The sequence below is a fragment of the Bactrocera dorsalis genome, chromosome 1 (assembly GCF_023373825.1).
Source record: "Bactrocera dorsalis isolate Fly_Bdor chromosome 1, ASM2337382v1, whole genome shotgun sequence".
In the NCBI taxonomy this organism is placed as follows: Eukaryota; Metazoa; Arthropoda; class Insecta; order Diptera; family Tephritidae; genus Bactrocera; species Bactrocera dorsalis.
This window is the reverse complement of record NC_064303.1, coordinates 73,037,395-73,051,829: the sequence shown is the minus strand read 5'-3', so window position 1 is coordinate 73,051,829 and position 14,435 is coordinate 73,037,395. Positions and strand designations below refer to the sequence as shown.

At 38.9% G+C, this 14,435-nt stretch overlaps 2 protein-coding genes across 2 annotated transcripts; one reads left to right on the top strand and one right to left on the bottom strand.

The window, feature by feature from the left end:
- Positions 1-996: 996 nt before the first annotated feature.
- LOC125775385 (putative nuclease HARBI1) lies at positions 997-2,692 on the top strand. Its single transcript, XM_049445922.1, has 6 exons — positions 997-1,219; positions 1,283-1,410; positions 1,476-1,795; positions 1,847-1,950; positions 2,080-2,227; positions 2,297-2,692. The coding sequence occupies exons 1-6, from the start codon at positions 1,160-1,162 to the stop codon at positions 2,674-2,676; spliced, it is 1,140 nt and encodes a 379-aa protein (XP_049301879.1). The 5' UTR covers positions 997-1,159; the 3' UTR covers positions 2,677-2,692.
- A 51-nt stretch (positions 2,693-2,743) lies between these two features.
- Positions 2,744-3,706, bottom strand: LOC125775513 (uncharacterized). The gene is made up of 2 exons (XM_049446173.1): positions 3,348-3,706; positions 2,744-3,294 (listed from the first exon to the last, which is right to left on the bottom strand). Exons 1-2 carry the CDS (start codon positions 3,519-3,521, stop codon positions 2,776-2,778), a joined length of 693 nt encoding a protein of 230 aa, XP_049302130.1. The 5' UTR covers positions 3,522-3,706; the 3' UTR covers positions 2,744-2,775.
- Positions 3,707-14,435: the final 10,729 nt, after the last annotated feature.

The window sequence follows — 14,435 nt, the reverse complement described above, 5'->3', positions numbered from 1 at the left end:
TAATCGATAATCAGCGTTCCGTTTTATTTCGTGCTTTTTTAAATACTAACATTTTGCTTTCTTGCAACAACTTATAAATAAATGTTTGCATAACAATTCTTAGGAAATGTGTCTTGTGCATTTTGCAAAGTAATACAATTAATAATAATAAAGTTATTATACATTTTGTTAACTGTTGCATTTTCGTTAGCGAAGATGCACTTGGACAAACAATTCTTTGGAAAACTCAATTAATTAATATTCGTATTAAAATTCTTTGGAAATAGTATTCTTTATAACACCCCCACCGTTAGTTTGAGGCTCCGACGAAATTATATTATCTTTGCCGGATTGTTTATAGTAGTTTCATTTTTTGGTTGTACATTTGGAATATATGTTTTTGTATTCTTAAAGAGGTATATAAAAATAATTAAGGTACATATTGTTATAATAATTGAGATATCTTTACCAAACCTAAGTATTTTTGAGTTCTTATCTGTATGTATGTGTATATTTTTCAGTGTTTCTTCGTATTTTATTTGCTTCAGATATAAAGATTCAATTTTTATGCCTGCTAGTGTTGTATTACTATTGTCTTTAATTTTTGTAATGATATTAGGTAGAATAAACTTGTCTTGTATTTTTATTTTGACATTTGTAAAAGTCTTGAATGTTGGGGTAAGTGTTGCCATCATTATGATCCATTTAATCATTAAAAAAAAATTACATTTATTTAATTGTAGCTTTGATTTTGGGGTTACTCTTGTCTTGGTATTTCTTCTTAGGTCTAACGTGAGCTTTATAATATTAATGTCCAGTTTCTGTTATCTGTAAGTGGTCATCATCTATTTTTTCAGCATTAATTTTCCTGTATTTTCTGTGATTTTTACCCCCTCTTATCTCTCTAATGTAATTTGGCCCGCCTTCTAATTCTATATCCCTCCGGCTTTCATTTAACTTCTGAATGTACTTTTCTTTCTTTGAATTTAAAAGATCATGAATTGCTATCTTCATGTACTTTGCCATTTACAAAATCAATCAGGGCCCGAATCGCGGCAGTCGTGAGCGAGCAAGTAATCGTATCGAATGAAATTTCGTAACGTGTCGAGTGTGCGGATCGTCGCACTCGATACGAAACGAATAGAAATTTTATGAAATAACTTCCCTGGTGTAGCTCTAAATGACTTTTTCGAATAACGAAACAAAACAAAAGAAAGAAATATTTGAATTGGAATTGAATGTAAATATTCAAATTTATTAGACGTTTATACATATATAAATTTACTAAATTTAGTTTTTGCAGGCAAAAAAAATGAACCCTAACGTGTTTTTTTATTCAAGTTCATCTGAATCAGATGAAGAACATCAGCAAATGGCCATAAGGTCCAGGATCCGTGACAAAAGTAATCCCCTGGCTTTACCTGAAGCAGCGTAAGAACATTTTTAATTACATCGTTTAACTTGGTATAGATATTATTATTTTAAATCATTTACAGATTCAGGAAGCGGTTTAGACTGACCAAAGACGCATTTACATTCATCTTATCGGAAATAGAATTTAACGGACATTTGTCAACCGCAGTACCACCAATTCTTCAATTAGCAGCGACTTTGTCCCTTTTGGCGAGTGGAGGCTATCAACACTCAGTTGGAAACGACTTTTTAATTGGAATGTGTCAAAGCACAGTGTGTAAAATTGTAGGGGACGTAGTTAATGAAATGGAGACAAAACTTTGTCCACATTTCATTAAGTTTTCGCCAAACCGTTTATCTAAGTGCACAGAATACTTTGTTGAGAAATATAAAGTTCCAGGAGGTATGTTGTCGACTAAATAAAGATGCTAAAAATAAATATACAAATGTTTAGTTATCGGATGTATTGACGGTACACATTTTGGCCTTCAAAAACCAACTGTGAATGAACATATGTTTTTCAACAGAAAAGGATACCACAGTCTTAATTCAATGATAGTAAGTCGCATATATGTACACATGGATGTACTCATAAATACACAGCATATGCATTTATATACATATATATTTGGATTTGTAGACCACATAATTACGAATATGTATGTATGTACATATATATATTTGCAGATTTGTGATTACGAACATCGAATTTTAGCTATTGATTCAAAATATGGTGGAGCCGCTCACGATTCCTTTGTATGGAAGCATTCTGCGCAGAGGAGATTTTTGGAGGAAGCATATAATCAAAACAATATGAGAAATGTCTGGCTTTTGGGTAATATATGCACTTATACAGCTGCAAAATATATTTATAAACATATCTACGTATTTTCTCAATTAACAGGAGATTCTGGATATCCTTTGGAACCATGGTGTTTGACACCATTTAGAAACCCCGAAGTTGGCTCGTGCCAAGCACGGTTTAATGAAATCCATGCAAAAGCACGCTGTATTGTTGAACGAACCATTGGTATACTGAAAGGCCGGTGGAAAATTCTTACCAATGATAAAAGAAGTCGGTATAGTCCTGAAAAGATGGCAAAGTTCGGCAATGTATGTGCAGCGTTGCATAACATTTGCATACAATATAAAAATTCAACATATTGCAGATATTTTGTAAACGAAAATAATGATACAGAAATAGATACCGGAAATGAGACTCAATTAATCAAAATTGGTCATAAAATTAGAGATCACATTATGTTGTCTTTAGATAATAATTGAATTAAACGTTCCAACAACATTTGAATTCATAAGTATTTTATTTTAACAAATATATTTTCAATAAAGAACTTGGAATTAACATATCTTATATATTGGTATTTATTTATGGATTTTTCTCTTTAAAATATCAAGCTCATGAGTTTTAATCTCCAACTCTATAGCTTTTATTTTCATATCTGCAGCATGTGCCTCTTCTTTTATTTGGAGAGATCTCTGCTTTAGCGCAAGTAGTTTCTCAATATTATTATTTATTTGCGCTTGCGTTACTTCATATGCGCGTAAATTGCATTTTAAAAGAGAAAGCTTTTCACTTTCGACAGTGGGCTTCGCTTTACATGACTTTGTCGCACTGCGACTGGTGGATGGAGTCGGATCTTCTTCCTCGCTATCTAAAATCATTTCTACCAACTCATTTAATCCTTCTTCGGGCTCTACATTTCCAAAAGATTTTACTACAGTCAACCCTTCTACAGCAACATCTATCCCCGTAGCTTGGAGGAGTTGCTCTTCTGCTGCAGTTAATAGCTTTTCCTCGTACGGACCACCACCAGTCCTTTGTTTTGAGGCTTTGTTGAAAGAAATTTTCTTTTTTATGTTGTGCTTCTGGTCAGCAAATACCTATTTTTGTATTTTATTATTATTTTAATCATCTATTATTTTATTTATCTTACTTTTCGCCAAGATTTAGCATCTTTCATCGGTGGCCCGGCAGCGTTCAGTTTTAAAGTCAACGCCTCCCATAGCTTATTTGCTGCAACTTTGCCTTGCCCACAATTAGGCAAAATATTTTTTGCCAAGTCCTGATGCTGTAGCATAAAGTCACTCATCAAATTTTTTTGACGCATATTTATTTTGTTTACATTGGTCCTTAAATTATTAGTTATAATTATATCACATGTTAAATAAACTAAATAAATGAAAAATTACTTACATTTTGCCCCTCGGACTATTTTTAGCGGATATATTCAAATTTTTTGTTCAATTTGTGCTATAACGTTTCTCAAATACCTAACGAATGAAATTTCGATTCTTTCGTACAAACAAAAACTCGTTATCGAATGAGAAAATTTCAAATTTCGAAAGTGCCTATTCGATAGCGACTACAACGATCCGAAAACAAAAAATATTCTTAAATTTCGCTCGTTAACGTGTGCCGCGATTCGGGCCCAGTTTGATGCCGGTCGTGCTATGTATTGTATTATTATAAAAACCTATTATTCTCATCATTTTATCTTCTATACTTTCGTCTTTGTTTTCTTTATCGTGCCTTAACAAGCGTATGTGCTCGTTTATTGTGTTGTGTAGTCTCTCAATGTCGGCGTTAGACGTATGGTTACTATTGGAAGTATAGTGAATATCTATGTTCTCCTTTTTCAAAAATTCTTGTATCGGTATAGCTTTAAAACCTAGTTCATAATCCACAACAGTTTTATTTATTTTCCCATAAGTATTGATTATCAGCAAAAGTTTTGTTTTAAATTCTGTCCAACTCCTACCGTTTATTTGAAATGCTAACGCGAACTTCGAAAATTTATCAATTGCTGTCTTAAAAAGTTTCTTACCTAAAGTAAAAAATACGTCTATATTGAATGTTTCCAGAGGTTTGGATGGAGTTTCTGTAATTTTGTAAGGGACTTTCGGGGGTTTCCTATCGTATTTTTTTAAGTTACAAATTTCACAGTTATTTATGAACTGAGTTATCCTTTGTTTTAATTGAGGATTGTACATTCGCGTAATTAATTCTTGATATACTGCCTGAATTCCTCTATGGTTTTTGTCAAGATGTTCGTTTTTAATAATTTCAGTTAATCGATTTTCGTCTTCTATGTCTTCCGTCATGAGTGTAGATCTAAGTACTTTAAAATTTGTGTTATTTGAAAATAGTTCTTCATAAACAGTTTTAAATATAGTATAAAATTCGTCTTCGATAAAAATAGCATTCAGTTGTGTTGGATTAAAATGATTCTTTAATATTGTAATTGCTGTTTCCCTGTCCATTTCCTTCATAGAAATTATTCTTCTTTTATTTTTAAAAACAGATTTATTTTTTATTCTTAATGATCCAGAGGTAGTTTTCATTATAACTACTTGATTTTTAAACATATTAATTGGTGAACTAGTACTTTTTATCGTTCCCTTGTCGCACTCTAGTGTATTAATGCTGGGTTCAATTTCAATCCTTGACAAAGTGTCGGCATTACTATTCATTGTTCCTTTCTTATACCTAATATCATAATCGTATTCAGATAGTCTTAATCTCCACCTAACAAGTTTTGAATTTGGTTCCTTTATAGAAAAGAGCCATGTCTGTGGCTTGTGATCTGTCTCTATTATAAACTTACGACCAAAAAGGTATGGCCTAAAATATTTTGTAGCCCATACTATTGCCAATAATTCCTTCTCTATTGTGCTATAATTTGTTTCATGCGTATTAAGGGTGCGACTGGCGTAGCATATTGGATGATTATCTTGGGAAAGTACCGCTCCCAAAGCGTAATTACTCGCGTCCGTTGTCAATGTAAATGTCTTAGAAAAGTCAGGGTATGTTAATATTGGATCATGTGTTAGTAGGGTCTTGAGGGTGTTAAAACTTTTTTCGTAGTCCGAGTCATTTATATTTATCTGTGAATCTTTCTTTAAGCACCTTGTCATTGGTTTAGCTATAGCCGAGCAGTCCTTTATGAACTTCCTATAGTAGCCTGTGAGCCCTAAGAATTGCTTGATCTGTTTTGCTGTTTTGGGTATTGGGAAGTTAACAACGCATTCTATCTTTTTAGGATTGGGCTTGACTCCTTCCGTTGTAATTATGTGCCGAAGGAACTCTGTTTCCTTTTTTAGAAATTCTGATTTATCTAGCTGGACTTTTAAATTTGCCTCCTGTAATCTTGCGAATATAAGTCTAAGTGAGTTCATATGTTCCTGTAAGGATGTTGAAAATATGATTATATCGTCCAGGTATACTAGGCAGATTTTGTTGATATAATCTTGAAGTAGATTATTCATCAATCTCTGAAACGTTGCAGGGGCTGTTTTTAGTCCGAAAGGCATTCGCAGAAATTCATAGTGCCCTCCTTCAACACTAAATGCAGTTTTGTGGATGTCTTCTTCCTCTATCTCGATTTGGTGGAAACCCTTCGCCAGATCGAGTGTAGTGAAGTACTGGCTTCTTCCCAGTTTTTTAAGAATCTCGTCTATGTTCGGGATGGGAAACTTGTCATCGATCGTTACTTCGTTCAGTTTACGATAGTCGATTACAAGTCTCCACTTTGGTTTCCCGCTGGCATCGGCCTTCTTTGGCACGATCCAAATTGGGGCTGAGTAGGGAGAATTGCTATTCCTAATTATCCCGTGTTTTAACATTTCTTGGATTTGATCTGTGACTTCTTTCTTATGTACGTACGGGTACCTATATGACTTAGAAAATATAGGTATGTTGTTTGTAGTTCTAATTCTATGTTTTATTGCTGAAGTAAATGAAAGTCCTTCATTTTCCTGGTAAAATATATTACGATATCCTTTTATTATTTGCAACAATTGTGATCTTTTCTCGGGGTTCAAGTGTCCTATTCTAATTTGGTCAGCCAATGGTTTAGATTCTTTATTTTCGATTATGTTAAAATTTTCGTGATCTACTTTTTGCGTAGTCACCCGATTGGTTTCGGATAGTAAGTTTATCTTTGCTTCTTTATTTCTTACATTTAAAATTCCCTCTCTTACAATGTTTCCGCCGTTTTCTTCCTTATTATATATTAGGTCAGAGTCATCTGGTACTACTATCTTTCTTTCATTTAAGTTTTCGTTTTCGAAGTGCATTGGGAGTGTCTTGTTACCGATGTTTATTTCGTTCTTTCTATAATCGATACAGGCGTTTAGCGGTCTCAATATATCGTTACCTATTAGACCGTCAAAAAAGTGATGAAATTTTATTATATAAAATTCTATTGGTTTATTAGTTCCAATGTCGCTAAATTCTTCGAACATGGCTACTATTGCCTTTTTGTCAACGTAAATTCGAAGTTGGAGAGTCTTAATTAAAAGTGGGCTAGTTGGATGAATTCTTTCAGGGTCGCAGATACCCGGATTTAAAATGGAGTTTGTTGCGCCTGTGTCTATTATAAGTCTTATAAAACCTATTTTTGTTTTTATTATTATAAATGGTAATTTATTCTTGAGGCTGTATAAAAAATCATAATCTCACTTTTTCCTGTGCACCTTGAATTCTTAAATTTTCCCACGCACTCACCTTCTCGATGACCACCAAATTTGGTTTTAGAATAAAATTAAAAAATGGACTTACTTCAATGTGCATACGCGTGCACTAGTGTAGGTAATTATATTGCGTTTGGATTTAGTTTATGTACAATTTTAAATACTTTGTAAAATGAGTATCGGCTGAGAATTCCGACTCGGGATGAAAAGATGGTGAAACTGGAGGATGGCACAAACGCCGTTCGAAGATGTTCGCACACGCGTAACTCTGACTCAGGATGAAAAAATGTTGAAACTGGAGGATGGCACAAACGCCGTTCAAAGATGCTCGCACACGCGTAACTCCGACTTGATATATAAAAATGTTGAAAAACTGGACGATGGCACACACGCCGTTTAAAGATGTTCGCACACGCGTAACTCCGACTTGATATATAAAAATGTTAAAAAACTGGAGGATGGCACACACGCCGTTTAATGATGTTCGCACACGCGTACTTTTGACTTGATGTATAAAAGGTTGAAAAAACTGGAGGATGATGAAACGTTATTAAAAAATGGCTGGCACACGCGTACTTGTTGCTGCGGAGAACGAAAGCGAAGTGAGTTGCAGTTGTCCTTTAGGTCCCCTTTTCTTTTCGTTTGGGTGTATAATCAGCTGGTGTGTCGTGTGGAATGTAAGTTTTGCTGGTTTGTGACGTGTGAGGGGGGATGCATTGCGGTGGAACATGGTGTGATGGTGACCCATACAAACCTGGCACTGATACCCGGTGGTGCATTCGCGTGTTAGATGGGTAGGTGCCAGACAATTTAAGCAATGCCCGTGGGCCTGGGCGACCTGCTGGCGTTGCTGAGGCGTCATCCCCTTGAATATGCCGCAATGTGGCAATCGATGTCGGCGGCGACATAGCGCACACTGAAGTGGTGCTGGTTCCGGAGCCCGTGCTTGCGCGTCACTACGCGGAGCTGTCTGAACTTCTCGGTGGGCTGCGGGAACGATGGTTGTTCGCGGCGCTGCTGAAGCTTTTTACAGCTGACTCCCACAAGCTGCCCATATGAGGGGCGCTTGGGGGATAAACTGCCAATTGATACCTTGTGGAGCGTATTTTTGGACAATGTCAGATGAGACTTGTTTTGTGAAGTCCACAAACTGTTTTTCGGTAGCTCTTTGAGCTCCGATAAATGTTTTACCATTATCGCACATGATTTTTGATGGAAAGCCTCGTCGTCCGACGAAACGAGCAAAAGCCGTAAGAAAAGCTTCCGTCGTCATATTCGTACATAGCTCAAGGTGTACTGCTTTTGTCGTGAAACAGACAAAAACAGCCACATAGCCTTTCATGAGGGTAGGAGACCTTAGCATGGATGCCTTTATCATAAAAGGCCCAGAAAAATCGACACCTGTAGTGGTGAAGGGTAGAGCAAAATTGCAGCGTTCAGGTGGAAGTGTTGCCATAATCGCATTTTCTGCTTATGCATAGTGCAGATTTTGCACATGAAAATGCACTTCTTTATTTGGGGCTTCAGTCGGGGTATGTACAGCTCTTGGCGGACCATATGTTGCATGAGGCGATGATCGGCGTGGAACATTAATATGTGGATATATCTAATAAATAAAGTGGCAAACGGACACCTCTCTTGTATGATTATAGGGTGGCGTTCGTTGTACGTGAGGCTTGAATTAGTAAGCCGACCATTCGCACGAAGTAAACCCTTCGTGTCTAGAAATGGGTTTAAAACTAAGAGTGAGCTCTTTTTATCAATAGGCTTCGATTTTCTTAGTAATGCTATATTGCAGCTGAAGTAGCGCGTTTGGGTTGATGCGATAAGAGCGACCTTTGCTTTTTGTAAGTCTTATTGCGTCAATTTATTGCAATTGAGATAAGTTGCTCCTTTAACTTTAAATTTAAGCCGCTCTAAAAACTTGAGCATATAGGCAACTACCCGGAGGGCTCGGGGGAACGATGAAATCGTTCAAGGATGTCAGTGTCATTCAGTGTTGCATGATAAGTGTCGATTTTTCCACTTTCTGGGGCAAGTATGTTGCGCATGGGCGATTGTGGCCAAGAATCGGGAGATTCTGTTAACCATGGGGGGTCATTCCACTAGAGGGTGGAGGTGGCGAGTTGCAGAGGTTTACATCCTCTTGTACCTAGATCGGCAGGATTGTCAGCACTGGCTACGTGTCGCCAAGTGGCTGATCCTACTATGTCAAGTATTTCAGACGTTCGATTAGAAATGTACGTTTTCCACGCATGTGGTGGTTTTTCTAACCAGGCTAGAACTATCTTGAAATCGGGCCATAAATATAATTTGTATTCCGCCAGGTTTAAGTGGGTCTGCACTATTGAAGCTAGCTTTGGTAGTAGCAGAGCGCTCAAGTCGTGGGAGACTTAGCGTTTTTAGAGGCGCAACTTTTGCTTTTGCCGCTAGTAAGTGGCTTGTAGTTGCGACATCGCTTTGTGTACGCACATATATAGTGGCACAATATGCCTTTTCAGAGGCGTCGCAGAAGCCGTGTAGTTCCACATTGTATTTGGGGGAATAGTTTACCCACCGTGGAATTTGTATCTGCGAGATGTCGTTCAAATTATTAGCAAACTGGGACCATTTTTCTAAGCGAAGAGGTTTCACCTGTTTTGTCCCAGTCGGTTCTATCTAGCCATAATTCTTGGATCAGGATTTTCGCTTGTATCATAATTGGCGAAAGCCATCCTGCGGGGTCAAAAAGTTTTGCCACCGAGGAGAGAATTTGGCGTTTTGTAATGGCGGATAATGCGGATATGGACTCAGTCGTGTATGAAAACTGGTCCGATATCGCATTCCATTGGATGCCTAGTGTTTTTGTTGTACTTTCCTTTTCAAATATATGGAAATTAGTATCCAACAAATGGTCTTTAGGAATATTTTTTAAAATATTTGGGTGATTGGCAGTAATCTTTTTTAAAGGAAACCCTGCGGTATTGAGGGCATTTATTACCTGTGATAAGGTCTCGTATGCTTGTGGAAGACTGTGGCTTCCAGACAGGATAACAACAGACTTGTGTTGGCAGTGGAAATTCTGGCTTTGTGTCTTCTGCCAGTTCGTGTAGTGTACGAATGGCTAGATAAGGGGCACAGTTTACGCCAAAGGTAACTGTTTTCAATTTAAAGTCGGCCAGTGGACTATTGGCAGATTTTCGGAAAATAATCCGCTGAAAATCTTGATCATCTTTATGAACCAGTATTTGTCGATACATCTTTTCGACAACCCCACTGAATACGTATTTGTATATACGCCATTTCAATATGAGGAGCATTAAATCTGGTTGGAGTGTGGGTCCCGTAAATAGAATATCATTTAGGGAATCACCTGAGCTCGTGGATCGTGATGCGTTGATGACCACTCGAACTTTTGATTTTTTTCTTCTCAGGCTTTACTACTGCATGATGTGGCAAGTAGAAAGAGTAATATTTGCCTCTTATGATTTTTTCACATGGGCTTATTTCCTCCATGTGATCTAAATGAAGGTATTCTTCCACGACACCATCATAAACTTGTTTAAGCTCACCTTTTCTAAGTAGATTTTTTTCCATACTTAGAAACTGCTGTATTGCAGAGGTGCGAGAGTGACCTAAGGCGAGTGTGTCTGGAAATTGTTGTTGAAAAATCTCAAGCTTTTTTGAGAAAACTGATTAATTGGGAATGCGTGAACCGAAGGTACAAAATTGCCTGTGCCGAGAAAATGAAATAGCGACCGCTCGCGAATGTTCTTCTTACACAATTGAATTCTTTATTTCATGAATTTTATGACTTAGCCTAAACCTTAACCTAACGGCTTAAACTAACGGGACGCGTAAATATGTATTTATAAAAAAGGGGTAAGTAGAATTCAATTCGTTACATTATGGTAGAAAATTATGGTGAGTATATAAACAGTATTATTAGGGTGAGTATAATATAATATAAAATAAACTTTAACATTTTAATTTAAATATTTAATATAAAATTAATTCATAAACATTCGTTTAGTATTATGTTTAAAAATATGATATATGTTTAAAGGATGTCGCTTGACGCAACACCGGCCGCCTTGACAGGATCATGATCCTTCAACGTTGATGGGTAGCAGGGCGAGCTTATGAATGGGCCGCTTGATTGTGCCTGCTTTCGTTGCCACGTCTGCCACTCGCACCTTGCCGTCTTGCCCTTCTACGGTTGCGGCGACTCGTCCTAGTACCCACTGCTGCGGTGGTGTGTTGTCTTCGTGTACGAGGACGAGGTCGCCGGCCTGCAGATTCCGCTCCGGATGTAACCATTTGTTCCGCTCTTGAAGGCTCGTGAGATACGTTTTGGACCACTGCTGCCAAAACTGTCGCTTGAGATAGCAAACAAGTTGCCATCTCTCGCAACAACGAATTATGTCCGTTGGCACTTGTGCTGGTGGCAGTGCTCGTAGAGGGCAACCGATCTGCAGGTGTGCTGGCGTTAGAGCCTCTCCATCGTTGGGGTCTTGGCTCAACGGTGCTAGTGGACGCGAGTTGAGAATGGCTTCCACTTCGGCTAGTACTGTTGACAGCTCTTCTGCGGTGAGAAGAGCGTTGCCGAGTTCGCGAGCTACCAGGTGTTTGGCGGATTTCACCGCGGCCTCCCATAATCCGCCGAAGTGCGCCCTGGGTGGTATGAAGGTGAGGCTGAATCGTTCTTCTGCGGCGCATTCCTTCACTTCCGTTGACTGAGCTAGAAATGCCTCTTTCAGCTCGCGAAGCTTGCGGTCGGCGCCGACGAAGTTGGTTGCATTGTCGCTGTATATTTTCTGCGGAATCCCTCGGCGACCAATGAACCTTTTGAGGGCGAAAATAAATGTATTAGTCGATAAGTCAGAAACTAATTCTAAGTGCACTGCTTTCGAAGTAAAGCACACAAAAACAGCAATATAAGTTTTCACGGGTGGTCGACCACGTATTTTTAATGTTGTATATATTGGACCACAAAAATCTACGCCACATATAAGGAAGGGTCGTAGCGCTCGAAGTCTTTCTGATGGCACGTTTCCCATTATTTGGGTTTGCAGCTTCGGCTTGTAATAAAAGCAGTGTGTGCAGTTTCTTACGGTTCTACTGCATGCTTCTCTTGCATTAATCAGCCATATGCGTTCTCGAAGAGGCGCAACCAGCGCTTTTGCTCCAGCATGGTGATTTCGAAAATGCAGGAACCGTAAGTAAGTCGTAACGAAGTGCGAATTTTTATATAGCAATAGTGGAAATTTGGCATCGTATGGGAGAGGTGCATTTAAAAGGCGACCTCCTACTCGGATTAATTTGAATGACAGCGACATGTCCGAGTACTCATGCAAGAACGGATTTAGTTTTTGCAAGTTTGCCGGTAGCGTGGTGCCCTTAGTCAGTTTTTGGATTTCATTTGCAAATTCCGTATTTTGAATCACTTGAACAATTTTCAAAAAACTCAAGTGCAATTCGTTAGATGTCAGATCCCTACCCTCCGTAGGCATTTTTGGTCGTCTGATCCATCGTAGTAAATATGCGACCACACGAAGCATTTTTCTATGAGAAGATAATTTTTCAATGAGTTCCAATATTGGATTTTTCTCTGTGGTCGAAATTAATGTAAATGCATTTTTCTTCTTCTCTAACGCTTCGTCTTCTGGTGAGAGCTGGAAGTGGGTGTTAATTGGCCATAATGCAGGGTCTTCTAGGAGGAACTGTGGACCGCCAAACCATATTGAATTATTTAATTCGTCCAAATTACAACCCCGAGACACTTGATCCGCAGGATTTTGTTTCGTTGGCACATGTCGCCAATGTACTTTGTCTGTCAACTCTTGGATTTCGGACACTCTATTTGCGACGAATGTTTGTAATGAGGAAGGATGTGTTTTTATCCAATGTAAAACAATTTCGGAGTCTGTCCAGAATGTAATTTTTTCGAAATGTCGATTCAACATAGGCGCAACTCTTGACCATAATTTTGAAAGAAGATGTGCTGCCGAGAGCTCAAGACGCGGAAGAGATTTGGTCTTCAGCGGAGCCACTCTAGACTTTGCAGTAAGCAGCATGCATTTAATGCCACTAACAGATTGGCTTCGTATGTATATGCAGCATCCGTACGCCCTTATTGAGGCGTCGGAGAAGCCATGTATTTGGCAGATGGCACTCGACTCAACGTTTACGTAACGAGGAATGCTTATCGATGAAAGCTGCATTAGGTTGGCTTTAAAGTTCTGCCAGCTAGTGTCAAGGCGCAATGGAATCGACTCATCCCAATCTAGTTTTTGGATCCAAAGCTCTTGCAATAAGATTTTTGCTTTGGTAACTAGTGGGGCTAGTAATCCAAGAGGATCAAAAAGGCGAGCAGAAACTGATAATATGTTTCGTTTAGTGGCTCGCAAATCATTAAAATTGTCGTCTAGGACAAATCGAAACAAATCCTCTTTCGGCAACCAATGGATTCCTAACGTTTTAGTGGAACTTTTGTCATTGAAGCTTAATGACTTTTCAGTGCAATCACTGTCGAAAAATTTAGGGTGGTTCGAAAACCACTTCGTTAAGGTGAATCCTGCCGAGTTTAATATTTTAATTACTTCACTTCTTATAAGATCTAGAGACTCAAAATTTTCAGGTCCTGTTAATAAGTCATCAACATAAAAGTCTCTTTTAATGGCCAATGAACCGAGTGGGATGGAGTCATGCCCCGAAGTTCACGCAAGTGAGGAAAGTTCCCTGAGTGCAATCACTTGGGAGTGGTCAGAAACGATTCTTTTACATGTAACTCAAGCAGCTCACGACTTCCGGTCTTTGACCAAGTATCCTCTGGGTAGCCTAAGAACATCCGTTTGAAGGCGAGCTAACGTGAGAAGGCGAAACATCCCCTGCATAGGGTTGTGCACTGGGTTTGGGACCCGCCACGTAAAAAAACATCCCCAATGAAAATCAACTATAAGCCTCGGATGAGAAACCCCCCTTTCGATGACGAACATTGGCAAACGAAATAAGGACTACGTTTTGAGGGCATGCGGCTGGAATGTCCGGTCCCTTAATTGGGAAGGTGCCGCTGCCCAGCGGGCTGATGTCCTCGTGAAAATAAAGGCAGACATCACCGCCGTCCAAGAAATGCGATGGACGGGACAAGGACAGAGACGAGTAGGTCCTTGTGACATCTACTACAGTGGCCATATAAAGGAGCGCAAGTTTGGTGTTGGATTCGTGGTTGGAGAGAGACTCCGTCGCCGAGTACTATCATTCACTCCGGAGAAGGAACGTCTAGCCACAATCCGCATCAAAGCGAGGTTCTTCAACATATCGCTGATTTGCGCCCACGCCCCGACGGAAGAGAAGGACGATGTGACCAAAAATGCCTTTTATGAGTGCTTGGAGCGCACTTATGAGAGATGCCCCCGCCATGATGTCAAAATCGTACTTGGCGACTTCAACGACAGAGTGGGCAATGAAGGTATCTTTGGCACTACGGTCGGTAAATTCAGCCTCCACGAGGAAACATCCCCAAATAGGTTGAGGCTGATCGACTTCGCCGGGGTCCGAAATATGGTTAT

Coding starts and splice junctions, on each gene's coding strand:
- LOC125775513 (XM_049446173.1), bottom strand. CDS start 3,521: ATGCGTCAAAAAAATTTGATGAGTGACTTTATGCTACAGCATCAGGAC. Junction 3,295..3,347: donor ATGCTAAATCTTGGCGAAAA/GTAAGATAAATA, acceptor ATACAAAAATAG/GTATTTGCTGACCAGAAGCA.
- LOC125775385 (XM_049445922.1), top strand. CDS start 1,160: ATGACTTTTTCGAATAACGAAACAAAACAAAAGAAAGAAATATTTGAA. Junction 1,951..2,079: donor ACAGTCTTAATTCAATGATA/GTAAGTCGCATA, acceptor ATATATTTGCAG/ATTTGTGATTACGAACATCG. Junction 2,228..2,296: donor GAGAAATGTCTGGCTTTTGG/GTAATATATGCA, acceptor CTCAATTAACAG/GAGATTCTGGATATCCTTTG.